Raw genomic sequence first — 27,703 nt, 5'->3', positions numbered from 1 at the left:
CGACCGAGAGTGTGTCGAATACGACGACCGGGCCAAGTAGGCCTCCACCACCCCGGAGAGCGAGACAAAACACCCGACGGCGGCTCAACCGAGAAACCGGTTTCCTTCGAGGGGCCTTTTAACTGGCCTCTCTCCCGGGGCATGTCATCTCATCTGTCTGATCCCAACACAACCCGGCTGGCTGCCTGTGCCCCCGTCCACCCATCGCTGTGCGTGGGGTCGCGGAACACGCACCCAAGAAACCAGAAACCCTCTCCTGTCTCTCTCTCTCTCTCTCGCCATCTTTGTTGCTTTCACTCGCTGCGAGAGAGCATAAAGTCGCAGCAAGCTTCGCACACCGCACGCCGGTCGGTCGGTCGCGGGGCACGTTCAACTCTCGTGTGCCCTACTCCCGAAAATATAACTACTTTGAAAATTGCACATAAAAAACGTCCCGCCGCGGTTCGAAAAGAGCGATACTATCGACGGGAGCACGCACACACACAGGGCGAGGAGCAAACGAAACAAAAACCCGGACCGAAGATGAATTATGATGATGCCATTCTCCATCGTTAGTGCTGCTGCCGACGCCGCTGAAGAAGCATTGCGCCCGGCGACGGGAGTGTGAATGAGAAGGAGTTAGCATGCTTCGGAGGAGCGAAGGAGCGACACCACCACCTCATCATCATCGTCAGCAGCATCAGCACCGCCGTCATCATCATGGCCAACGGGAATCACGAATAGGAGAGTGGAGCGAGAGAACGAGATACTGAAAGAGAGAGAGAGTGCGAACACGCCGAAAGGAACCCGTTTTTGCGAGGGCGCATAATGGCGTTGCACGCAGCAGCAGCAGCGGCGGCATCAGGATGATGAATGTATGTTAAACCTTGGCTCCCTCGCGAGAGAAAGAGAAGGCCCGAGAACTGGTTGGACCGGGTTCCCTTTGCTCCCGAGGTTCCGGGGATCAGGTTTCGCGCATCAACCCACTCGCGTTACGCGCGCGAGGGAGAGACCGCCCTTGCTGTGTGTGTGTGCGTGTGTGCAGCAGGACTCTCCACCAACACACACACGCAGCACCATCTTACGCATCTGTCACCGCCAGCAGCGCAGCATGTGGTGGTGATAGGGGGAGAGAAACGTTCGCGGGGCGCGGGCGCTAGCCACGGGGCCGGGATCATGTTAAAGAGATGGCCGGAAGGGCTTCCACCCCTCGGCGGCCAGCAACCCCCCACTGCACGAACCGGCCAACGCAGCTGCGGTAACATTCGGGTCCAAAATTGTGCGTTGTGTGTTTATGGCCATGGTGGTGGTGGTGGTCCCCACGGACTGTGCGCCATTCGCCAAAAAGGACAGCGCACCAATCCGTTCCGTGGTGGACTGAGACCGAGCCTCTGTGTGTGTGGGGAAGAGCGAGAAAACAATCCGCGCTGGATAGGGGAGACTGGGACTCGGACGGGAAGCAGCCTGCACAGGCGTTAACAGAATTTAAACAAAGAGCAGCCAAAAACGAGGAAAACCAGATGAAAAGAAAAAAGAGACATAATTAATGGAAATAAAAAGAAATCATAAATACCTTTTAGTAAAAAACATAGAACCGCGAGGTCGTTCCATTTTCTATCGGGCGACCACTTTCCGTGACCGCCGCTCTCATGTGTGAAATGTGTGTGAAGCCTGCCTGTCTGCGCGCTGCTTTGTTTGGTTGATTAGTTGGCAAGTGAACATAAAAGAAGCATCGCTCGGCGGCACGATCTAGTAAGCCGGAGGATGTGGTGCAGCAGCAGCATAGCGCCGCGACCGGTGCATATGATCATCACCCGCCAACCACAACAACGCAAAAGGGTTACTCTCCTGCCGCGAAACTAATAAACTGCGATATGTACGCGCACACACACACAGCGCGGAATGGCAAAACAATAAAACGATAAATCCAACACACAACAAACCGAACAAACCATTTGGCAGTAAAACGGAACGGAAAACATTCAAGCAAGCAACAACACAGAGCACACGGCAGCAGCAAGTTTCTCTACCTCGGAAAATCAGCGCCTCCTTCAGCGTGTGCTCTCTCCCGCTCTAACTCGCTGTTCGATTGACGCTCGCTTGCACGCGGCCGCTACACTTGACAGCCGAGAAGCGCGATGCGTTACGTGGCGTTACGCGCGGTGTGTGTGCGCGTTACGCTGGCTGGCTGTCACTGTCGTCTGCGTGTTTTATCCTTTCGCTGCACTCTCTTTGATCTCCCTTCTTTTCGCTCTTGCTCGATCACCACACACTCTCTCGCTCGCTCACTCTTACTCACTGGTCAGCGTTCTGCTCTCTTTCACACGCAGTGCGCTCACGCACGCACGACACAAGGCGCAGAGAGCGGCGGAGTTTATCTTTCCCCACCACGGGCCCTGCGGACTGCCGCCACCCGAGTGCGATGATCGCCGATTGTTGACTCACGCGACGTTTCTCGGGGGCACACTTTTTCTCACTGGAAGGTGTGTATGCTTCACCGAGTGGGGCCCATTGTTTTTTCGTGACGGACAGGAAGACAGCGCCGCGGGTAAAAAGTATGTGACGACGGGACCAGACGCACTGAGACGGGGATGGTCATTTATCAACGCACGATACACGAAAGAATCGGAGAGCACAACGTGCGGCGGTCAGGAGCCAGAAAAGATTTCGTGCGAATCTCGCAAGGAACGAAACAAACTGAACCGCTGCCATCGCCCAGCGCCATCGCCAACTCGCGGCCGGACGGATGGACGCATAGCTGTCGCTCGGGGTGTGTGTGTGCGTATACAAGGGGCAACGGTGTGCGTGCGTATATGCTGCACTCATTCCACCCGCCGCGCGCTTGCATGCCTTTCACTCTTGCGATGGAATAAAATTCCTAGAATCAGTTGTCCCTCTTTCACACCGCACTGCTGCATCCCGCTCTGGCCCAAAAGGTTGCTGTGCTTGAGATGCATTGAACATAGAGGGCCTTAAAAATATGCTCTGCGCTTTTTTTTGCAGCACAGCGTGGAATTATATAGTGAACACACACACACACACACAGCAACATGGGTGCGTGTGCGCGGGCGCGCGCTACATCCCTACCAACCGCGGAGTGGTGCCTGGCGGGGCCGACGAGAGCAAAAAGAAAAGGCCATCATCGCGCACATCATCATCATCATTAAATGTGTCGGATTCGTCCATTCCACTAGACCTGCGAGAGGGAGCAGCAGAAGACGAAGACCGCACCACCGTATGTAATCTCCTGTCTCGCTTCCTCACGAAGCAAAAAAGCAGCAATCGACACCCCACCGTATTTTATTCCTTTTTTTTCGTTCACAGGGCGACAACGACGACGCTACATACCCGTCGCGGGAGCGGCAAGCGCCTGCGTACTCTACCTCTGCGTGGTTATGTTTGTGTATGTGTGTGTGTAGCTCGAAGGGTACGAAATGCTCCGCTGTGTTCAGCGCCTGAACGCGAGAAAGAAAGAAACCCCTATTGGTGCCGTTTATCGAGGGAAGCGAAGCAGGCGCTGCGCGAGCAATGGCGGCTGAAGAACGCGACCCAATGTGTGTTGGTGTGTGTGTGTGAGAACGCATAACCTAGCCGAGTGTGTTGTACGGGAGAAAACGGAACGAACAGCGTTTGTTGGCTCACACTGCGCGCCACGGAAAGAGACAACCTAAGGAGTCGCGCCATTCCGAAAGCGAATCAGGGGATTTCATTATTTTTTTTTCTCTTTAGTACATAGATCGAAAAGGGGTTCAAGAGATGGGCAAACGAGAGAGGGAGAGAGCGAGGGGAGAAACGAGTCTCCGTTCCGCCAGATGTTGGCCTGACCCGTGACGGACAGACCGCGGATGACGGGACGGAAAGGCCCGTAGGTGTGGTGCGTAACAGCATGGTGTGAGTGTGCGTGTGGACACTGTGTGTTTGCCTAGAACCCGATGCACACCGATGCAGGCCGATAAAGTTCTTTGGAAATATTGGGAAAAAAAATAAAAGTCCCCCTTCTAATCCCACACACCGTACCAGTTCGTACACCTCGCCCTGTTTCGGGACAGGACTCGCACCGGGTTAGGCGTAGGATATTTTTTTTTATACGCCCATTAGACGCCAGTTTCGGACCATGTCCTGCGCCTGTTAGCCCTAACATTAGATATGCACAAGTCCCATTGACACTGGTTTTAGAGATGATCCTCGGTCGGAAGAATTGCAATGCTCAGGACGGCATCCGTATGAAATGTTTTGCATTTGACATCTCGTCTGTTCTTCGTCTTTCGTTCCAATTACCCTGCGGTCAAGTTTCGACACGGTGATTTAAACGTCCGGCTCTTCTGTCATTCTGACTTGGGTTATCCAGCACAAAATAGAGTCAACTTAACCAAGAAAAAACTCTGTAAGAATCCCATATAATCGAAAATTGTAGTTCCGTCAAAGGATCAAAAAACATACCCACACACACGCACACACATACGCAGTAGAACAGAATCATGCAACGAGTTCGCGTTCCTCACACAACGTCTCTCTGTTCCCAAAAATTCACCATGAAATTATCCATCATTTTCCTCTATCCGTTCGAATGCCTGCATTCTGCGGAAAGGACACTGCGGAGGACGACCACTTGCAGGGAGCGGACGCCGTAAAGGAACACAGAGGACCCAGAGAAGAGTGAGCCATTATTATTATTAATGTCCATTTTCGATTCGTGTTTGTCCATTGTCTATACCGTGCCCTGCTTTCGTTCCTTCATTTATCATCCGTTCCATTTTGTCCGTTTTCCGTTCCCTTTTTGTTTCGTAAAGACGCGAACGCGAAAAAGAATTCTTGCCTACAAGGGAGCATTCTACTGAATTACTGTCGACGTCAGCCCACGCACGGCAGGGCATCAGTTTTTGGGACTTTACAAAACCTCGTTTCTTTCCTCGTTAAATCGTTCTACGTCCCTTTTTTAATGATGGTATTCCTAGATTATCGTTCGAAATTAACAAACTAAAAGAAGTCCTAATCAATAAAAGCAATAATTCTATTCACGCAACAATTCAAGAGCTAATTATCTGAAGATTTTCAAGTTAACTAAAAGTAAGATGTTGTTTGATATTAGTTAAAAGACACAAAGCCAAGACTTGATACCTTAGACTTATTAAGTAGCTGCAATCCCAATATGGAATATCTCTATACTCTTATTCCAATTGATTTTTTTATTTTTTTTTTTTAATTTTGAAATCTACCAACGTTTCAGAAAAAATAAAATTTCAAAAAGATCGACAAAAACGTAATCCCTGGCAGCACTCAGCATGGGTGAAAATAATCTATGAAGGACTTTTGCAAATTACCAAACACATTAATCATTGTCAAACGCCACAACGAAACCCAAAGGTTGCACAAAAAAGGCAAAATTTACATAAATTTTAGTCAAAAAAAATGAGTTTGAAGCACATTGCCAAAAACGCACTTCCTCGGTGGTAGAATGCAACCTTTGCGACACTGTCCCGAAAAAGAAGGACCGTGTGTGCGGCCGCATACCAACAACTGGCAGAAACAAAAAAAAGGATCACCACCAGCCCTTCTCTCTTCTTCTTGCTGTTGCTGCCATTTTTCCTCCCCTTGGTGCCACAGCTTGCCGCAACCCTCCGTACGTCACATGCAGACCCGACCACCGCCTGTTCATGTTCTCAGCATACACACCACCACACGATCAGAATCCGGCAGAACAACCGACCGACCGGCCGGAGGATTGATCGTCCCGCAGGCAGCGAAAGAAGAAGGCAGCCCAAAAACGGAGAGCCGCCAATGCGGAGCGAACAGGCGGACACAGCAGAGACCCGACAACACGACAGCATAATTTATGCTTTCGATCGTCGTTCTTCCATTCCACGCATTCCTTCTCCAATAATGGGCTCGCTGCTCGCTTTCTCTATCTCTCTCTGTCTCTCGGGCCAAATAATGCAATCTTTCAAGCAAGGAAACGGCCCCCGAAACCGAACATGGTGTGTGCCAAAGCAGCTAAATTAATCCTTCCGTGGGCTCGTTCTGGTCAGGCATCCCCGAGGGGGAAAAGACTCGGCAGCAGCGCGGCGTCGTCGTGTGTGCTGACAACCGTCCTGCTGAATATCGGAGGGTGACGCAAAAGCAACTCCAAACCAATAATAGGGCCCCGGACCCGGAAAATGCAGTTCGATGTTTGGCCAGCCCGCGCTGTAAAACGAAAGGGGCGCACAAAATGTAACCCTCGGCGAGAAATCGAGATGATAAATTGTCGTCGCCCTTTGAACCCCCCTCTTGTGCACGTCAATATCGCCCGCGGTTCACTGGCTCGCTGGGTAACATCATCGGGAGGGACAAAAACCGAACGGCTGGAAAAAGAAGGAAAATCGCCCATTCAATCGTCCCGTCAGACACTCTTGTGCCCGAACCAGCTACGGCCAACACACGCACGCACACAGAAAACGCAGTGCTGGTGGTGGTGGTGCGCCAGTGAAAAGGATCCGTAATCCGCCATTATAAATGGCTCGAGACAATTTCCCTTCCCATTCGGCTCGCTCTTGGCCCTCGCCACTATTCACTGGTCCAGAACGAAGGGAGATTTCAAGGAGTGTACAAATGGTCCCCGAGGGAACCACGCTGAAGTATCATAAGGAGGGAGACAACGAAAAAAAAAAAAACCAGCATATGGAAAACAGTGACGCCATTTTGTTTCAATTTATCCTGTCCAGGGCAAGCCAGCCGATAACGATCACCTCTAAAACCGACGGAAAAGACACATAATTGTGGCGTGTGATTCAAAATGGAGATAATGATCTCTTTTTGATATCCTGGTTTACAGTTGATTGAGCAAACGAAGCGATTCGTGATCGGGAAATGTTTACGAAACCGTTTTACTATTAGTTCAAATTACCTCGATCTTTGACAGTCTAAAGTCTCAACTCCGAGTCGACATTCAAAATTTCAAATCGTGGATCAAACATCGATTGTCATCTTCAGGTTTTGCATAAAGTGGAGTTAGAATTAAACATAATTGATGACATGGTTGTTCTTAAAATCGAAAATTCTCCCCAAAAATCCTTTTTAAATCGCATGGCTCTACTACGTTACTACTCTGTGCGATCCTGTTTTCTAACCCCCACGCGATCGTGGTCTCTAAACATTGAGTAACTAATCGAATCCTCGAAGTGATCGTGCCCATTTTCCATTAATTTTGCAAACGAAACGCAATATTCAAACTGGTAATGAGTGAAGCCTAAGTTTGAATTTGAATTTAAAAGGTGTAGAAAACCATTGGCTTACCTTTCTGTTCGATGATCCTCTTTTATGGTGCGCGCTGATCTTTCTTCCAGTTGGACTGTCTACCGTTGTCGATCACTCTCAATCGTTGTCGATCTTACCAATCACGTCGAACGAGAATCCTCTGAAAACGAGCAAAAAATAGAATAAGATAGTTTCCCGGCACAATGTCTTAGCAGTGGGCCCCGCTACGTCCCGCTCGCGTATGTTTAATTAAGTTGAAATGGATAAACAATCAAAACGCATATTTCTTCAGCAATGAGTCTTTTTGCACGAGAAATGAGAACATTCTGCGCGAAAAGATCAATTCTTCGGATTTGCTGCTTCTTATGCGAAAATCACGCCGAACGGCGCAAGCGCCATTTATTTTCGCAATTTTTTGCACATATACTAGGAAAAGGAAACGTAGTAATATCTGTAGTATCGAGAATCCATCTCAACGTAGTCAATGGTCTACACGAGAATAACGAGCTATTTGATTGAAAGGTTAAGAGAAAATGCTCTTTAAAACTGCGTTGGACAGCCCCAAGAACTCTGTTTTCGGACTCGGAATGTCTATGACCCGGTTGATTCTCTCGATAACAAATCTATCAATCAAGCTTAAGATTAATAAAAGAGTTGAAGATTGAGACAAAAGCATTCAGATTGAAGCATTTCTCCAACATTCAACGTAGAACAATCGAATGACAAAAGTGGCATCGTGATTATTACCATTATTAGCACTACCACATGTATGTACTGAGAGTCTGAACATAATACTAATGTCTACCAGAAAATAAGTTGCCAGCCACCAGATTGAACCATAGCGGAGCTACTAAAAAGAACACAACAAGGAAGAACGCGGCCAGGCAACGAAATGTAGAACCCCCCAGACAACAAAGCAGACTGGGAATTTTGTCCCTCTCTTTCGCCCCTGTGGATGACTCACTGTAAAGTCATCTCTCTCTCCTTCATACACACGAATGCTGCATGGAAGCGTGCATATGCGGCTATGTTTAGAATAATGTCGCCGTTCGTGTACCTGACAGCTGCGCGGCCATCGTTCCAAATGTAGGGGAAAGGCACCAGCTCACAACACAAACACACACTTTCTCGCCTGCACAAAGCAATCAGACACAACACATTTAACGCTTCCATTGCCACAGCCCAACTGTGAGGCTTGTGAATCCCCTCCTATGGCTAATAAAGCAAAAACAGGACCAAGCATATAGGGAGCCGAATAGCCCATCCCACTCTGCGTAGAACAGCTCGATGGAGGGGAGATTTGAGAACGAGGGAAGGGATTGTATAAAGGGTACCGGGTATGTAAATTGGCTACAAATTAGGGGAAGTAGAAGAGAAACTCAACACATATGTAGAATGAGAAGGAATGTCACGCCAAACGAGATGCGTCACTACCGTCGTCCTTTTCTAACGCATCCATTCGAACAGAAGCGATTGAGACAGCTCGCTTTGGGAGGCTCATTTGCTCTTTTTCCCTTTCCCGCTCACTCACCTAATGCAACAAGGCTAATGGTAGGTTTTTTTACGAACTGCGCCATCAAAGAAGAACAAACACGAAAAGCAAACAATTTAAAGAAAACAGCGACCAACGTACGTTCGAAACACGCCACCAGAGAGCCAACGACGACGAATGGACGATTTGTGTTCCGTTTATTGCGGATGCCGTCGACCAGCGAAAAAAAAACAAGAATTACAAGAACATCATTGGATTTGTGAGTTGACCGATGGCGGCCGGTTGGTCGCAGAGGTTCCACCTCGGACATTTTTGTGCCAGCGAACCGTGACCGATCAGCAGCAGTGGGGGACGCAACAACAAGCAATGATAATATCTCAATTCTTCGCGTTGATTGCGAGACAGGCTACGAAGGTGCTACTCTGGCACGTGAAACTGTCGCCCGGAGTGTTATTCATTCGTCCTTTCATTTAATGAAATTCTGTCTCATTATTCAACCCCAATCCCGGGAGACGAAGCCAAACTTTGTTTAACTCCTTAGCCGGGGGTCAGAGCCGCTGAGGAAGAAAACTTCGCCACAAACCACCAGACAGCGTGCGCCTACTGCGTGAGCGAGCGAACGTTGCGTAGGGTGCGCCATCAGGTGTGAGTGTTGAGGGAGACGCGAGTGAGATAGACTAGGAAAGCATGACTGGGTGAGACACACCTATCTCACTTGCATTGCATTTTTGGCACCACCACTACAGGCCTATTCGCTTCTCGTCGTCGTCGTCCCATTCTGTAGGAATCGCTTAAATTTGTGCGTCCAAAAGCGTACAGCGGTGTGTTCCAAACTTCTTCTCACAACAATTAGGTTTTTTTTGACAAGCACTGTGTGTGAGCCGCGGCTCCCTGGTAGACCACAACAAAGTGAACAATGAATGGCTGTGGCCGCCAAGCGAGTATCTTATCGCGTTTTCTCCATTTTTCTACCACCGATGCTGAAAACATGGTAAACGCAATAACGCGCGCATTGAAGTTGCACCTCTTCGCACCTCGGTTTGCAGTATTCGCCATCGCGTTGCTGGTTTTGATTCATAAGCAATCTGGCCTTAGACGCGTTTCTCAAGCTAACCTGCGAGTTTAGATCTTTCTTTGCCGAAATTTCTTCTTGAATTTCGTTCAAACTTTCTTCTTAAACAGACTTCTTGTAGCTTATGCTCCGGCATACAGTAGTTTTCAGTTTGACCAAACCGCATTTTAAAGCACAGAGCGCGCTCATGTCTGTTGTGAAGAATTTGGTCCAACTTACGACGGAAGAGTATTAGGAACGGCACCCAAATTCTCGGGCAAATTTAGCTACTTACCAAACATTCAATACTGAACAATCGAAAAAGCGATTCCCAAAAACTTTGGGCCAAAACAATTTCCAACTGCCGGCGGGATTTTAGCCGTCGAGTTGCGAACGCGAACGGTTCTTGGGGCGAGTTCTTCTTGCCTCCAAAGTTGTTTCCACAATTTGCACCGAAATCGGGTCAGACGTGACGGACGCAAGACTTCGATTACTTTAACGATGGCCGGAAGTGGCCGCCGCCACAAATCGGTCATCTGGAAAGTTCCGATAATTTCGGCGGAACAAACTGTGAATGGGTGCGCCCGGCGCGCGGCCCTGGAAAAAAGTTCCGTCGGCACTAGCGCTCCCGAAGTACCAGGAGACCATGGCCACCGGTAGGTGCCTCGTGCGTCAGGAAATCCCACACGAACGCGGTCACAAAACCGAACCGCGACCGCGGCTTGCTTGAGCAGAGAAAGAGAGCGACTGAGCGAGAACGAGAGAGCGAGAGATGCGAAGAAAGTGCGAAGAGAAGCGAACGACACAAAAAGATACTCGCAGTAGACCATCTTTTTGTCATCTCACACCACCATCTCGGCAGAGAGAGAGAGAATTGGAGAGTGCGTACGCGGCCCCTACCGATTGACGGGCAGGGGGGACTGCCAACATCATGAAACACGCGAACGCCATAAATAACCTCCAAAAACCCTGACAGAGCCGCTCTGTTGCTGGTGAGAAAAGATGGCTGTCGCATGGCTTGAATTCGCCGCGGCCATTCGTGAGCCGAGAAAAAGAGAGAGAAAGAGAGATAGCGTAAAAGTACCAGGCGCAAAGCTAGAATCACTGGCGATGGGACCGATTTGAATGTGGTAGTGTGGTGCCATCGGCAACGCGAGGAACCGAAAAGAATGGTTGAAAGGATCATTTATAGTTGATTCCACAAGGATTCGCGTGTTTCAGATAATTCCCTTCAGCAGCGTGGACATGCGGCACGGAGCACTTTGACAATCATTTGTTTACACCACATCTCCGTGACGCATACACTGTCAAATTGTCTGGCAGCCACACGCACACACCGAAACGTTTCGGCCCACAATGCTGTCAGTCGTCGACCGAGCCAACTGACAGCACTTTGCCAATTGTCTAAAATCGGTGCAACGCGGGGGCACGGTCAGTGTGTTTATCGCGCAGGCAGATAAGAACGTTCCGGACCACCACCACAGATCGCACAATAATCTGGCATCTACGACGAACCAGCTGAGCCGTGTGTAAACATTACAAATTTGTGCTCACACTTTTTGGACGGCAGAGTGCAAACAGCGAAAATTGGTGGGCGATAATATGGGACGTCTTGAGGCAAGTGGTTCGCGATTTTGATAACACACCCGGATCAGTTCGGTTGTGGCGACAGTTAAAGACGGAGCGCAGCGCATCTTTACTGTTATTTTGTGTGTGTCCGGTCCGGGCGGCGAGAAGTAAAGGTAGATATTGTGGTTTGCGATACAGCACAAATCGTTAGATAATTACTGTTCGCTTTCCGATATACCGTGTGCCAATTTAACCAGGTGCGAAATAGATGAGTTAAGGTTTCTGCAAACCCGCTGCTTTGCGCAGTGTGACCTTGAATATCGAAGAGCAAGTATATTCCGTCAAAACTTTCGTCGGTCCGACCAAACAACCGTCGAGCGCGAGAGAGAAACTGTCAAACGCGAAACTCACTGCAAAAGTCAAACGCACGCACACAGCCATGTGTGATGCGTGTGTGTTGGTGAGCGCATGGTAACAATATTTTACCGGCCGGGAGAGGCAGCAAAACAGAACACAAACAAAGCCCGCACGGCGATTTGTGCGACGTTGCCAGATCATCGTAGGCAGCGCAGCGCAACTTGTAATTTTTGGCCCAAAACTCTCTGCTCTCTGCCCACAGAGCGAAGCGCCCAAAAAGAAAGGTTAGGAGGCGGTGTGATGACGGCTGCCGAAAATGGTTAAATACTTTGGTTTGTTTAACGGAGTTTACCAAAAATTGGCGGTGTCCCACATTAGAAACAGTGCAGTGTACTATCGACATTGAGGGTCACTAATTTCTACAAAGTGGTCTAAGCAACCAAGCAGCCGTCGGCATTTGAACGAACAAATTAACTATGAATAAACCTGAAAACCAACCTCGTAAGTTCATAATTCCTTTGAGTGAAGTTAATGCGGGCATATTCTCTTTAAAAAGCGATCACAAAATAAGTGGGTTGCATATAGATTTACAATGTCCTAAAAAAAGGACACAAAAACGCGCCAAATGCAATTGTCAAATGGGCACATGATCACTTTACAACCGCACAGATGACCGCCTCTCCAGCTGCCCATTTAATTAGTTTGTGGCCATTATATGACCTCAGAGGATGGCATAGCTACCGGTTTTTATGTTGCTTTTCGAATTTCGGTAGACAGCATAAAAGACGCAACATAAAGTGCGTTTGACTTTTCACACTTTTTATACCCTATTTGGGTGTCAATAAAAGTTTGTTCAAAATGTTAATGCAACGCTACTGTTTCTTGTAGTTCTATCTTCCGCGTATCGTTCGCAAATGTGGGAATTCGGACCTGACACTCTCGGCGGCGGCCACCATATGATGCTTTGTCGACGAGCCTAAAGTAACCTTGATCCACTTCCGCGCCAGATACCGTATTGTCCGTCCATGTTCTGCTCGCATTCTCGCGCCAGTAATCCTCTGACCCAGTCCAAAAACCCAGCCATGGCGTGCTGCTGCTAGACACTGCAGGCGAAATGTGATGGTCAGTTGGCCGGCTAGCGCTATCAACCTTCACCAACCTGCGGAGTGCGCACCTCAAAAACACGCTCTCACCGTAACTCATCGTGTTTTACACTGGCAAAGCGGAAAAAGGGATTAAAATATGCTTCATCGCCCATCGTGAAGCGTCAACCAATAGGTAGAGCATCGCTTTCGTTCTCTCTCAGGTCAAATGAACAAAGTATCAAGGGGGTTGGACCAACGCAGTAGAGAGTGCCGCTCCACACTGTAAAACAGAAATTTGCTATTTTTCCTCTAAATATTGATTTAAACAGGGAGAAACACAAAAACCATAAAAAAATACCTCTGTATTGTTAAATTGCTTTGACGGCCTTCTCTGGAACAGGAACAACTGGAACTGGAGCGGAACAACTAAGAATCTCACGTTGCCTAGCAATTAAACTGTGCATGGACTTAGGTTGTCGAACAGTTAATCCTATGCCTCGCACCAAGAAGAGTACTTGGCGAAGAAGATTGATCTCTGCCTGAAGGGGATATTCAAACTTACTCCGGTGGCAACTTAGGATTTATATTGAGGAATAACATTAAGAACTTATCTATAAATTGAAATATTTTTGACCGCTTATGGGCACTTTTTTCGCACAAATTTCGATAAAGTTACAAAGTTCGATTGCAAAAGTGAATCCAATGCTTCGGACCATGTTTAAATACTTACAGTTTTAATGTTTCTATGGACAGACGTTTCAAAATTTGCAACGACTGCACGTAACATCCCGACCGGTGGCCACTTTTTCCAGCAAAAACAGGAAGGAAAATGAGCAGAGAATGAACAGAACACATCCTTCAGTTACAATGGACAATCTACTGATTGGCGTATTTCTTGCACAGTGCACTTTGATTGGTGACGCTTTTGCAAGACAGAAAGCGGCTATGATAAAAATAGAAAACTACAACTTTTTCTCAAACGATTTCTAACCCAAAGCGGGATTAAATAAACCGAAAAGGACCTTGAGTGGACCACATGTTGACCGCATGTACCGAACTGACCTCCGTTCTTGTGGAACGACAGGGGAGGTACATTCGGGCACATAATGTAGGGTATGATCCTTCACTCCGAAAACTCATAGCTAACCCACAACAAGGACATTGCTCTTTTTTGGCATATGTCCATAAGTCTGCGCGCCTATCTGCTGCCAGTTCAAAATTTCTTGGTCTCTGCGCTACAGAGTCCAGGAAGTAATGACGACGATGATATTGAAACGCAGGCCGACGAGATAAACAGTTGGACTCTGTGGGACTTAAAATGGGCCAAAGCAATCCGAAGATCGTTATCCGGGCAACTGACCTTAAAAGGGGTGTTATTTATGTATTTCTACGGTGCCACTGTTAGAACTTTCTTACCATGAACCAGCAGAACACGAGTGATGGAACCTTCCAGAGGAAGCGCTGTGGCTGCTGCCAATTCGAAGAAACATTCGGAAAGCGAAATACGGTCACAATGCCCAATCACTCAACGTATCACAGTCACCGGCCGGCCTCCCGACCTATACAGCTCATTCGAGGGCACTTTTTGATAGAAACTTTCGATAAACATGGTTTATTTTCGGAGTATGTTTTTCCACTCTTTCGCTTTTTTGTCACAAACTTCAATATCAATCTTAGATTTAGACAATAAAAAAGGTCCAAACTTCATATCTCGGGGTGCTGTTATAAAATGCCCAATTTTACTGTGCCTTTTTCAAGGCCTACTCGTCGTAGCCGGTAGGGTTGCTCTAAAAAGTTGTCAAGAACATTATGAGCCCGCACACAGCACGTAAAGAATTCCGTTGCTTTTTGGTTGATTACATTCTTTCGCCATTTTATAGAAAGACAACACCATCCAAAAACACCTGGAACATTATCGTTTAACGGCTTTTTCTACCCTGTATTGTGGCTAACGGCGTAGTACTGTGTGCGTGTTATTATTATTTCAGTGCAAAGTTACACAAACTTTGCTGCTTCACGAAAACGAAAAATAGTATCAGAAGAAATTTGAAAAAAATAAAATGTTTTAGAACGCACGGTACCGAAGAATGTTGCAAAAGAAGATTTGTGATTTACACGCTGCTGTGCGTCTGCGTTCGATGATTCGTTGTGCCATCTCCGATACTCTCAAACATGTGCAAGTTTTTACTTGGTGGAACTTGTACCTTCTTTACTTAACACAAATGGCCTCCAGGCAGCCCATAGCGTGCATGAGACAGGAACGGCACGACCGAAGCGGATGAGCGAAAAGTTTTGGCCTTTTCTTAGCATCGCGTTCGCGTTGGGAGAGAAGGAAAATTTGCAAATTTCCTGTCACAACAAACTTTCTCCATTGTTTCCAATCTAAGTCCGGAGAGCCGTGGAGCACGTACTTTGTGCTGCGCTTCCTCTCCAGCAACTGAAGAAGATGCTGTTCAGCGAGTCGAAAATGCTACACCTCAAATCAGCTTGACTCGGATCTAAGGAAGAAAAATGTCCGTGGAGCGCGCGAATGGAAATGAAACGAAGAAAAATGAAAATGGCTAACACTGTCGGAGAGGTATCGGATTTTTTTCTTCGATTGGATGACTTCATCTACCGCGACCAAGACGCAAGAGCAAAACTTCTTCAGTCAGCCTTTCGGCGGCGTTCGCGTCGGAGGCATCACGGGGTGTGCAATGATTATTGATGAGATGGGATTATAATGAGCGCAGCATGCAGATTCCATTATCAAGATAAAGAGCTCACGAAATTGGAGAGATGTATTTATTAGTGTCCTTCCAAGTATGGAGGCAGCAAACGGAACACGGAGAAAGTGCTCACTTCTTTAGCTGTCTGCACCATTTGACTCTCTCTACAGCCGGCTCTTGCCCGAGAGTGCTACAAACAATTAGGACGCACTTGTTAAGTGGTCTAGTTAGCCGCGGAAATTGATCACCTTAAAAACCAACACAGTGCTCTGTTCTCTGTGCTTTGCCCTCGGTGTTTGGTGGTAACGAACTGTAACGCCGTCCCGCGTAACGCATTTAGCAATGCGTAACGCACCTGGGGTGTACTTTCCCACAGCCAACTTCGCATTCGGTTCGGTTGTTCGGCTTTAATGTGTCGCGGGGCGTTGGTGGCGAATGTTAAGGATTTTTTGTGTTACGGCGGCGCCGCTCCCTCCGGGGGCGGCATGTTTTCCGCTTTTTGGTGGGGGCATCCGCCGGAAAGCATAATCTCGGTCGTCGGCACCGCGTCGTTCGTGGGGATAGAGAATTCTTCTGTGCGTGCGTGCGTGCGCGTCGTGTGACCGTGTGTGTGGTGCGCTGGGCCACAGATCCTTTACCGGGAGGGAAGAAAAACCGACATCGACTAGTGGAAGGAACAGTGCCTTTCACTCTATTTTTATTTCCCATGCGAATGTTGGTGCTAGAAATGGTCAACTGCGTCTAGGTGTCCGTTGAAACAACTGCCTGGCGCCTCCAGCACACGCACCGCCCCTCTTTTCTGCTGATTTTTGTTTGGTTTTCCGGAAAATGGCCCAAGGAAATGTTGGGATTCAGCGGGGACGAGGCTTTACCACGTCGTGGAGTTCCTATAAAAGGAACTAACTTTGCTTATTGGTTTATTCGTAGTAATGGTTTGGGGTACCAAGCGCCACAGGTTTGAGATCGCACCAGTTCATTCGTTTACCAATTGCCGGCACTAGTAAGCCGGATTGTATAGGCATTCTGAGCGCTACGGAACTAGCTTCTGGAGCGGTGTAATTATTAATCGAATCTCTTGGCTGCCCGACACAAAAGCCATTCGCATGTATTGGATATGGAATTTGCATCGTGAAATGTTTCTGTGCCCTCCAAGCAGGCAAGCCAACAGGCATCAGCGTACATTCTGGGATCTGTAATCGAAATCACCACAAACATCCAACTTTCGTTTACGATCTAAAACTAGGCTCACAGTTCAACAAACACAGAACCAATTGAATTGAAACAATTGAACTGGAGTGCAATGCTAAAAGTTTCTCAATTCCATTTCAGGCCGATTCGCCTACGAGGCGATCTATGATTAATTCTGAAACCTTTTCTATGCAACGAATAACACTTATTCATCGGTCCGAGAAAGTAATTTACCTGGATGCTAATAAACAACGTATTTTTGCGAACTAAAGGGCTCTGAAGACTCGAAAAGCTTTAACGGCGACGATAAAGGTGTTTTTTGTCTTAGGTCGGCGCTACAGGCTTCCTTAAATCATTACTGTATGCCAGAGGCCAGCCCACAACCAACAACCCCCCCGTGGAGTTCCGCGCGCATTCAAGAACACCGTTGTGTGTTTGTTTATTTCATTTTTGGTGCTGTTTTCATTCGTTCTCCCAATTCCCAATTTTCGCGAGTTTGGCCTCACGATGTTTTGTGACCCCAACACACCAAAGAACCGGTGGCGAAGATGGCACACACCGCGGTGCTGCTCACTGACGATGATGATTATTATTATTGCGCGCTGCTTTCTAACCGCATCTCCCACTAGCACCCCGCGTCGTGGCCACAGCTCGGGTGGTTATGCCGTTTCCTTCTTCGGTCTGCAAACCGGTTCACTTATTTGCAATCGGTTCAACGATCAAAGACGGCGTTAGACGGCATCGTCGCCGCCGTGATGGATTTTTGGGCGACAACTGTTTCGCACTGGCGAGCGAAGCAGGCGGTGAGCCATACGGAAAGGGCCGGCAAGGGTCTGGGCGAAGGGCCAAGAGCGCGGACCAGACGCCGGCCAATGGATGACGTTTCGCACCAACCGGTATAACGACCTTGATAGGCTTCGGGCGTACGCTAGTAGCTCCTAACACGCCTCGTCTGCTCGGATTCACGGGCTAAATTCTCTCCGACTCTCTCGCGTGTTCCGAAAATTGCATTCCCGGGTGTGGGGTGTGTGGGTTCTTTCACCTCCACAGCGCCACCGTCGCCGCCGCCAAGAGGGCAACAAAAAATAGTCTCTTCCAGTCTCGGCCAATCTCCACCATTCGCGTGTTGGCGGCCAGACTTTCTTATGCTCTGCGCCAACCACCGTCTTCGTTAGTTAAATTTCTTCTCCCATTCGCCGGCTCCACCGGCTGCTGCAGGGCGGCGTGCGGCCACTGGACGCCGCCGCCGCCACCGGCCGGTAGCGAGGTCGTGCCGCCGCCGACACCAGGTTTTGCGCTGCCAAGGGCGCGGAACTTGTTTTCGAGAACGAACACTTAAAGTTTTCCCTCGCGGTTCCCTCGGCGTGAATGGTGAGCCGCGAGCGTGCGTTGTAATCAGCGCCACGGCAGAACTCAAAAGAGCGAAACGGCGCGAAGAGAACGCTGGCTCCTAGTACTCCGTCGCAGGACGGATTCCCGCGCGGGGCCCCAACCGAGAGAAGCCAGAAAAAGGATCAAATTACCATATAAATTTAATTTGAATCTTTGTGGCGACGACACACCCGAGGTAAGAAGGGCAGAGGAGGATGTTTGTTCCTCCGGAAGGTACCGCGAACCAGCACATACAAATTTGTCGGCTTCTTTACATTACACTTTGTTCTACTTCGTTGCACAAAAACACCGTAAACATAGAACATGAAACAAGCAATAGAACGGGGATCATCGGATGTTTATTTTGGTGCCATCAATCGGACTCATGACTTGCAGACGCCACCGCAAGCCACCTGTCCTGTGATTGCTTCAGAGAGCATATTCCCACCTGTCCAATTAATCGATTCTATCGAGAATCTTTCAACAGCGGCAGTGGCGCAAACAGGGCCATGAGCACGAAAATTGATTTGCCCCAGGCATTGACGGATCCAGCCCGAGTCCTACACGTCGGACAGTCTGATAAGTGCTGTTCTCGCCGTCGATGGTGCGCGATGCACCAATCGATCTCTGCTCGCCAAGCCAAGATGCTCTCGAAGCAGGGGGGCCCAATAATGACCCACCATTAATCAAACCGTTCGCTTTGCGCCTTTGACCTATATGAAGCGTTCGATGCGATCAACTAGCAGAGCACCGAGAATTGCATTATTTTGACGCAGAATAATGGGAAAAAGTGCACCCATCAATCGAATGAGAATCGCGTTGTATTTGCTTCATTCAAATTCATGTCGCTGCCGTTTTGTATGAAGGATCAACATTTCAAATGATCCTCTTCCATTGCGATCGTTTTCTGAATGTGGAGTGCATTTAAAGTGGCTAGCTCAGGAAGAATGCACGATCCAAAACAAACACATTAGGGGGAAGTTAAAAATTTATGAAAAGCACAGCTGACGGCGGCGGCAACCAACCAATCAACCTACCGGGTCCCCGCCATCGTGCGCCGTCTTCTCTGCAGGAGGTCGTCGCGGCCGTTTTCCTTCCGAGATACCCCTCGATCACGGCACGGTGTGCAATTCCCAGTGTTCTTCGTAGCCATCGCCCGAATGAGCCGTTGCGCTTGTGAGATGCGAAAGATATCTTAGGTTCTGGTTCCTGCTTCGTCGTCGGCATCATTCCATTAAGAATTCAAAACCTTAAGGCCAAGTGCGCCCAGGACGCGAACGCCGGAAAGAAGGGACGAGAGAATGAATCGTACCTAGTACCTGGTGCAGTGGTTCAGTTCAGTTCTTCTGAGTCGTGCGAGAAAGTTGACCAGGAACTGGGATGGAAACAGAAGCTGATTTTTTTCCTCTGAACATACAACATTGATCAAAAAGTTCCTTTATTCATAAAATGTACGATACCTGTATTGCCACAAAAATCCAACCCAGAAAACATTTATTAAACTCTATGTTTGGTATCTTCATTAAGGCCAAGTTGGTAGTTGGGCTTTAGTCAAAAACTCGCGGATAAACACCCAAATAGTTGACTCCTTGGTGACAGTCGTACCTTTTGGCAAGAATTCACGATGCACCACACCATGGCAATATATGAAAACCGTGAGCAATGCCAACTTTTCGACTGAAAACGACGCTGTCTCGGTTAGGAACGGTTCTGGAAAGACTTTTCCAAAAACTTCGCAAAAATCGCTCAGAGACACATAATTTTCACAACTGATGATGAAATTATGCCAAATTTTTGTGAGAGTATCAGAGACAGTTGAGCAACAAAAAAAAAAACACTAGAAACGCCTCACGGCGATCATTCCAGGAACTTTTAGATCCAGGTGTGGTAAGTCGGCAACCAAACAGGATATGCCGGGGGCTGGCGTACGCGCAATGATAGCTTCCTTCCCGCGTTAATGTGTGATATGATCGTGACTGTAGAACCGTCACAACGCAGTCTTCTCTCTGCCGTCTCTCCGATGTCCTTTGGTCCCCGGTCCGTTGCTTACTTCTTTATCTTCCACGCTCGATCATTAGAAACTCCCAAAATTCAAACATTATCACACTCTCTTCTTTGGCCTTTCTGTTTCTCTTCAGCCAACGGTTGCTCTTCGTTAACGTTTCGTTGCGTTTTATGGGCACACTAAAGTTGTAGAGTTTAATTGAGAAGTCCTCCCACGGGCGCACCAATTGGCTCCTTGCTGTGACGAAACAGACAAGGAACGCACGCAGGAACGAAGAAATGTCCAATAAAATCGGATCGTTCGATCATTTTCGGGGAAATGGCTTAATGTTTATATTGAAAGCAGCGCCAACGGACACACATATTTGTGCGGAGGTTAATGTTTGGGCTTCAAAAGACGTCCTCCTTGCTGGTGGGGAACTATAAAACATACGACATAATATCAGTGAAGGGGATTAAGCAAACTTACCGAAACTTATATTTCGTTGCATCAAGGGCACCCTGGCCTTGGGAATATCTCGTACTCAACCACCGGGCGAGCAGAGTACAGATCGAAGTAGCCGCTGTCGGAGCTGGAAGGTACAACACAGTGCGCAACCCTGTAAGAAGCGCCCAGCAATCACTCCTGCGTGTGTGTTTGGTAGTTTAGGCACCACTACACGACCAAGCGTGTGTACGAGTGTGTTAGCAGGTATACACTTTGCTCAGCTGGTGTGTAAGTACGTCTTCTTCGAGACAAACTCAGCATCACCGTTTTCGGAGTTTCGGATTCAGTCAACGCTCCTACCAACACTACGTTCGTTGCCAACGCAACGTGTTACGCACACCATGCACCACGAGCTCTCCATCAGAGAGCCCGCGACTTTTTCCTCACACACTTTTCGACTTCTCTCTCTCTCTCTGTCGTACGTTTCGACCGAAGAAACCGAGAATTCTTTTTCGTCACGCGCCTTTCGTTTGCAGCGCAGAGGACCTATCACCACGCGCGCCTTTATCTTTATCGCGCACACTTCGTGCGATACGGCTGCGTTCACGCCGAAATCACATTATCACTGACTCTCGGAGCGCACTCTCGCCGTCCGTTATCATCCGCGCGCCGTGCGCGTCGTGTCTGCCCGGGCCTGTGGTGCTGTCACTCTGTTCGCCGCCAATCGGAACCACCGTTCTCCGGAATCGAGACCGGTCTCGCGAGCTCTCTCTCTCACTCCGTTGCAAAGGACTGCCGCCGCCGCACCGCTCTCGTCGAGTACCGTACACACCGCTGGCCGCGGGAAACTAACGCGCGCAGAACCGTTGCCCCCGACACACACCGCTTCTTCCGGTGCGAAGACGAAAACGAGACGAAGAGGAATGCTAAGTGCTACGGCACACACACACACACTGCTGCCATGTGTTGATGTGTGTTTACCTTTGCACACCACCGCGCTTGCGACGTGTGTTCTCTTTCCTTCTCCCGCGGTGGACGCTTTTGCGCAGAGACGAACGTTCGGGCGATGTGGCCGTCTCCTTTTTGCTCACTAATGGTCTTTACGGCTCGAGGAGCTGTGTAAGCACTATTTTCGGTATTTGAAACGGTGGATACGCAGGGTTATGCGAATAGAAACCGCAGCTACTGCTACTGGGATCGATTTGACAACCTTCGCCTCAAACTCGGTTCCTGCCGCCTCCTCGGATTCACGGACGGCTTTGTGTCGAGATTCCGTGGTGTGTGCCGTGTAACGGCGAGACTGAAGTAAAATCTGGGTGTACGACGACGTGGAACAGGGGGACACGCGCGCCACGAAGGTTGTGTCAGGCCGTTTTCTTCCCGAGCGCGTTCTTCTTCTGTGCTCGTCCTTTTGCGCTCGCTCTAGCGCACGCTCGAGGCAAGAGGAAAAGAGACAAGCGCACAGGCCCACTTCATTCCAGCTTCGCGTCTTCGTTGCTCGTTCTTCTTCTTCCGCAGTGTAACAAACGGTCCGGAATTGAAACTCACATCAGCTCGATGCGAAGCATAAATTAACGCACTTCGGTGGGGGAACTGGTGGCTGCCGCTCATGGCCGCACATGCGCTAACACTTGGTATTGGTTGGTCCAGAATGGTACAGAACTTGAAAACCCGCTCTCTCTACGGGCTCCCTACACAGCTGCTATTCGATTGTTTTTCTTCGCCATTTTTGGTCACTTTCCTTTCCACGCCAGCCGGGTAGCGGAGTGAACGGGATGGCAGCTGCGCAGAGGCGTGTTTAGGAAAGCGAAACGAATGGTTTCCCCCTCTTCGAGGGCAACAAAAAAATCAGGGGAAGCGGTTCTATATACCCCGTTTGCTTCGCTGCCCTTTTCTCTCGTGTGCCAGTGTGTGCGTGAGTCAAAAATACGACGCCAACTTGGATTGAGTGTCAAAAGTGTGTGTCTGGATGCGTGTGAAAGAGCAACAAAGCAACGTGAGAACGAGCAAGCGAGAAAGCAAAGCGAATGAAAAGATTCGAAATTGGACGAAAGAAAAATGTACGGGGAACTAGGGACAAAAGAAAAAAAAACCCGCCTGGTCCCATCGCCCACCGCAGTCCCCCCCTCGTTCGAGCGAAAATTAAATGTCGGCTGTAATTTGTGCGTCTCGCCGGTGGCGTTTCTCTTTCTCGCCTCGGCCGGTTGCATTGCGCACTAACGATGGCGTAGCGGCCGCAGAGCAGAGCGCATTCGTTCGCCTCGGGTTACCCGTTCTCGTATGCTCGCTTGGTATTGCAGCGAACGAAAATGGCACATATGCGCAACTGAACTGCACCGACGACCGACGACCACGACAACGCCAAACGTGACAACGCAGCTCATCACCCATCGTCGTGGTGGGGTTGTCAATTTCGCTCGCTGACCTCTCGCGGATTTTCCGCGGATGGTGTTGAACTTTTCGGTAATCTGCAAAGAATGCTGCAGATGCTCTACTTACCCGTCTCCTAAACGCGTCTCTCGCTTCAAACGATGAATTGAAAACGTTGGTGTCGCACTCGAAATAAAACACTTTTAGGGGATTCGATGATCAAAATTAGACTGAAAATGGCCCGGGGCAGCAACCGAAGACAGGTTTCCATTGGCTCCAAGCTGCTGCTGCTGCTCCGTGTGTTGTAGCCAGGTTGTACCACTCCGGGGTTACCGCTACACGCGCGAACAAACAAACAAATGGCGTAAGCCGGCGCGCGCCGAAAGAATATGGCGTCGTGCTGCCGCCGCCATCGTCCCCGGGTCCGAGAAAAGGGAAGTCGGGGTCGATGGTGAAGAGGAGGTTTTGAATTTTTGATTCATTTTGTAGGTTCGATGGTGTGATATCATCAGCGTACGGCGCCAGAGCTTAGAGCGTATTTCCCATTCGCAAGCCTCAAGCACAATTGTTCCATAGTGAACCGTTTCCAAAATGATGTGCAAACAAACGATGCAGTACAACATACTATTGGAAGCTGCTGCTATTTATAGATAAACATCACATTGGTTGGTCAAATAATACCATGAACCAACCAGTAGTGGTGACCAAAGTTAAGTTGGGCGATAAGAATAAATTTCTACCAACGGCAAGGTATAGTGGAAATTAATGATTAGTTATCGTTATTATTAGTGCGAATAATTAGTTTCTTTCCAGAATTCGATTTCCAGACATTATGTATTGACTCTAGTTCCAGGCTTTATAAAAAATAATTCTAATAGAAGTACGAATGCATGGCACGCATTTTTTCATAGGGTATCGTTGAGTTTAGCAAGATCGGAACGTATCTCAAAACCTTAATGCTGATCGAACTAAGCTATTTTCTATTGTGAAAAATATACGTTAAATTTTTCCATTAAGTACTGTGGTAGCGATTGTACTACGCAATTGCCTTATTAACGAACACAACATAGTATCAAACCAAAGAGCCCCCAGAAGCTAAGTTCCGTGACTTGGTGCAACAATGTAATAGAACACAGAAAATCTTGGCCTCAATAGAACAATCCAAATTAGCAAGAAATAACATAAGGCAAGCACTCCCACTGATTTGTACATTGTGCAGCAACTGATGAAAAATTCGTCCACCGTCCGTCCAGAAGGCGAGGTTATATTGAATTTGAATTAGGAATTTATGATTATTTATTTATGATAGAATATTCTGGTTACATTCGTATGAGTCTCTTTCCTTCCTCTTTCTAAACATGACTCACATGATTTGAATTATGTAAACAAGTAAACAGCAATAATTAATTTAAAAAAAATCTTTAAAATATGACCCTAACATTGACATGACATGATGTGACTACAGATTTAAAAACAAAAGGATCAAATTTATATAAATTGAAATTGGTGACGATGAAAATCTTAGGCAATCGAAAAAAAACACATCTAGAAAAAAGAAAAGTAGCTAGAAAGGCTTAGGTGGTAAATTTAAACATTGAAGCATTGGCCAGTCAAAAGATCTTGGACGAGTTTACGAGTTTGCGTTTGAGAACGAGCGATTGTTTCCCGTGTCCTGCTCTTTGCTCCTGTTCCTGTGCGGCGGGTATGTGCTTTATCTGCAGCTCAAACGACCTTCGTTCCATTCCTGTTGGCGATCAAGATGAGGATCGGAAACCGGTTTGGAGCTTTTACGGGTTCTTCGTCGCTCGTTTTATGGCATTCTTCTACAACGCAGAGAGCAGAGCAACGGGATGCAAAAGCAATTTCGCGTTAATGTTTGGCGCGGCTTCCTACTGAAAGAGGATTCGCTCCAATCGAACAGGGAATTGGATAACTCCATTTTTGACAAATGTGACTGCACAGTTACAGAACGTTGATTGAGAACGCAAAGTTGGGTTCGTCTTAAGCAAGAAATGCAATTCTTATGGATCGGTCTTTTTTTTGCCTCCCAAACGAGAATTATGCGCATGCTTCGGAATGCCGGGACGCCAACGATAACGCCACGGTGCTCCGGTCTCCGGTGGGGCAAAATGTAATCAAAAGAAAGAACCGAACCGGAACGAGTGCGAAATATGTTGTGTTATGCCAAGGGATGAACAAATCGCGCAATGCTAAAGCGAGATGGCAGCAACGCTCTTGGCTTGGCCATATTCGCTGCCATAAGAATTGTTTCTTCCATCGATCTTGGCTGTCGTCTTATTACAAAGTTCTTTGTTATATTATTCTCGCTTTAGACAAGTTTCCATTCCATGTTTCATTATGTCTGTTTCTGTCACCGATCAACACGCGAGAAATTTTCAAGAAACAAACTAATTAAATTAATAAAATTTCCATGATGTAAATACAATAGCTATAATATTCCATAACAACGTGTTTTCCGGGTTTTGTAGCATTTTATTCAAACAATTGTAGTGCAGTGATGGGCATTCTTTTGAAGTCGTTAAAATTGCAAATCAATAGAATTAGTGAAAAGCCAACTTCACAACCTCCGATACAAAACCCTTCAATTTATTGGCTTTAATAGATATTTGATGCTTGGTCGAGAGCGGATCACGGATCAGCGGATCGGAGCGGATCACTTCATGTTCATAATGTTATCACGATTTTACGGTTTTATATTTAATATTTTGTTTTCTGTTTTTAGAACAGATTGGAAAAAAGGATCCACGACTCGTTAGACTAACGGTCAGCTTCGATCAGGAGTGGAAATGATGTTTCGTCCTGTGCTGCACCGGTGCGTCCCTCTCGGTCTGCATCGGACTCCGGTGTGGCGGACACTTGCCTCGGCCAGTCGTGAAATTCCAGCCCTGACCCGCGATCGTTACCCCGTCCAGCGAGGATCGTTCGCCGAGCTGAACGACAACGATGTGGCCGTGTTCCGGAATATCCTCGGAGGATCGTCAAGCCGCGTCCTGACCGAGGCCGCAGAAGTCGAGGGCTACAACATCGACTATCTGCGGAGTGTGCGTGGTTGTGGTCGGGTCGTTCTGAAGCCTCGCACCACCGCCGAAGTCGGGGAGCTGATGCGTTACTGTAACGATCGGCGGCTGGCCGTGTGTCCGCAGGGTGGTAATACCGGGCTGGTCGGCGGCTCGGTGCCCGTGTTCGACGAAGTGGTCCTATCGCTGCAACTGATGGACACGATCGAGAAGATCGACGAGTACTCCGGTATTGTGGTGTGCCAGGCCGGATGTGTCCTAGCGTCGCTCGAGGAACAGGTCGGGGCCCGCGGACTGGTCATGCCGCTCGATCTGGGCGCCAAGGGATCGTGCCATATCGGGGGCAACGTATCGACGAACGCCGGAGGGCTCCGGCTCGTCCGGTACGGCAACCTACACGGTTCCGTGCTCGGTGTTGAAGCGGTGAGTTCTAGCAGAAAAGTTATGTAATCAAAATGATCCTCTTTATAGTATGGTAGTGCTTAGTTCTCATGTTATGTTTGCCTTTTTTGTCCCAGGTAACGGCCGAAGGACGCGTTCTGGATCTAATGTCGAACTTCAAGAAAGATAACACGGGCTACCATCTGAAGCACTTGTTCATCGGCTCCGAAGGAACGCTGGGCATCATTACGCGGCTGGCCATCTTCTGTCCAACGGCATCGCGCTCCGTAAACATAGCCTTCGTCGGTTTGCGTAGCTACGACGCGGTTAGGCAGACTTTTCTGGCGGCCAAACGGGGCCTGGGTGAAATACTATCCTCTTGCGAAATGATCGATGCTCCGTCGTTGGACAGTTGCACCAGATTCTTTAACTTACAGTATGTAATCGACGGTATAGGATCTAACCTGGCGAACTAAAAGGCGGCCTTTTGAACCCTGTTTATTGTAGGTCACCGATCGAAAAGTATCCCTTTTACATGCTGATCGAAACGTCCGGTAGCGATGCCGGACACGACGAGGAAAAGTTGACCCGCTTCCTGGAGCAGTCGATGGAAGGTGGCCTGGTCGAGGACGGAACCGTCACGAACGAGCCAACCAAAATGAAGGTAAGCGGATTGAACATTATGTGTTGTGAAATGGGCGAAACCTGGACACAATATTCTGTGTTGTGTTATCTTTAACAGCACATCTGGAAGCTACGGGAGATGATTGCGGACAGTCTGCTGGCCGATGGCTATTGCTTCAAGTACGACATTTCGCTTCCCCTGGATCAGTTCTACGATATTGTGCTGGCAGTGCGAGAGCGGGTCGGCAAGTTGGCCATCAACGTAACCGGATATGGGCACATCGGAGATTCAAATCTGCACCTGAACGTGTCCTGCGAGCGCTTCACGCCCGAAATCTATGCATTGCTGGAGCCATTCATATACGAGTACACCTCGAAGCTCCGGGGCAGTGTAAGTGCCGAGCATGGGATCGGATTCTTGAAGCGGAAGTACCTGCACTACTCGAAACAGGCGGAACCATTGCGCCTGATGCACCAAATGAAGCAGCTGCTCGATCCGAACGGTATACTCAACCCGTACAAGGTGCTACCGCCGGACACGCCACACTAGCGGCAGTAAACGGCAACTGCAGTAAAATTAAGCAAGCCAAATGTGCCTAAGAACGTGATCGTATTATGTTTCCTACGCAAAGGCATTTGATTGTTTGATGTGCAGAATAATGTTTGGAAATGTAAAGTGGATACTACCTCAATGAGCTGTTGAGTTATGATTTGATTACTTTTTTTAACGTATGACATGTCAACGGCATAACCTAATACATAAGAACATTAACAAGGTGGCAGAGATTGACTCTTATATGTAAAATAAAATGAGGTGTAATCTTAC

At 48.3% G+C, this 27,703-nt stretch overlaps 2 protein-coding genes across 3 annotated transcripts in view; one reads left to right on the top strand and one right to left on the bottom strand.

Annotated features, from left to right (window-relative positions):
- LOC128274889 (polyhomeotic-proximal chromatin protein-like) overlaps nucleotides 1-19,084 on the bottom strand; it is a 42,893-nt gene extending 23,809 nt beyond the window's left edge. The window contains exon 1 of the mRNA XM_053013229.1: nucleotides 19,071-19,084. Coding sequence (XP_052869189.1) covers nucleotides 19,071-19,084 — 14 coding nt within the window. The remainder of the gene's footprint in view (nucleotides 1-19,070) is intronic.
- Nucleotides 11,222-27,697, top strand: LOC128271970 (D-2-hydroxyglutarate dehydrogenase, mitochondrial). Of its 2 annotated transcripts, none has more exons than XM_053009669.1 (5): nucleotides 11,222-11,497; nucleotides 25,583-26,295; nucleotides 26,391-26,689; nucleotides 26,761-26,917; nucleotides 26,996-27,697. In XM_053009669.1, exons 2-5 carry the CDS (start codon nucleotides 25,642-25,644, stop codon nucleotides 27,425-27,427), a joined length of 1,542 nt encoding a protein of 513 aa, XP_052865629.1. In that variant the 5' UTR covers nucleotides 11,222-11,497; nucleotides 25,583-25,641; the 3' UTR covers nucleotides 27,428-27,697. The 2 variants fall into 2 exon arrangements, with proteins under 2 accessions (XP_052865629.1, XP_052865628.1); XM_053009668.1 differs by having other exon boundaries at nucleotides 25,578-26,295.
- The last annotated feature ends 6 nt before the right edge of the window (nucleotides 27,698-27,703 follow it).

The sequence above is a fragment of the Anopheles cruzii genome, chromosome 3 (assembly GCF_943734635.1).
Source record: "Anopheles cruzii chromosome 3, idAnoCruzAS_RS32_06, whole genome shotgun sequence".
NCBI classification, from domain to species: domain Eukaryota; kingdom Metazoa; phylum Arthropoda; class Insecta; order Diptera; family Culicidae; genus Anopheles; species Anopheles cruzii.
The sequence above is the reverse complement of the archived record's forward strand: the minus strand, read 5'-3'. Positions and strand labels throughout refer to the sequence as shown.

Excerpts from the sequence above, each read along its gene's own strand:
- LOC128271970 (XM_053009669.1), top strand. The coding sequence starts at position 25,642 with ATGATGTTTCGTCCTGTGCTGCACCGGTGCGTCCCTCTCGGTCTGCAT. Across the intron at positions 26,690-26,760 it reads ACCAGATTCTTTAACTTACA|GTCACCGATCGAAAAGTATC; the intron begins GTATGTAATCGA and ends TGTTTATTGTAG. Across the intron at positions 26,918-26,995 it reads ACGAGCCAACCAAAATGAAG|CACATCTGGAAGCTACGGGA; the intron begins GTAAGCGGATTG and ends TATCTTTAACAG.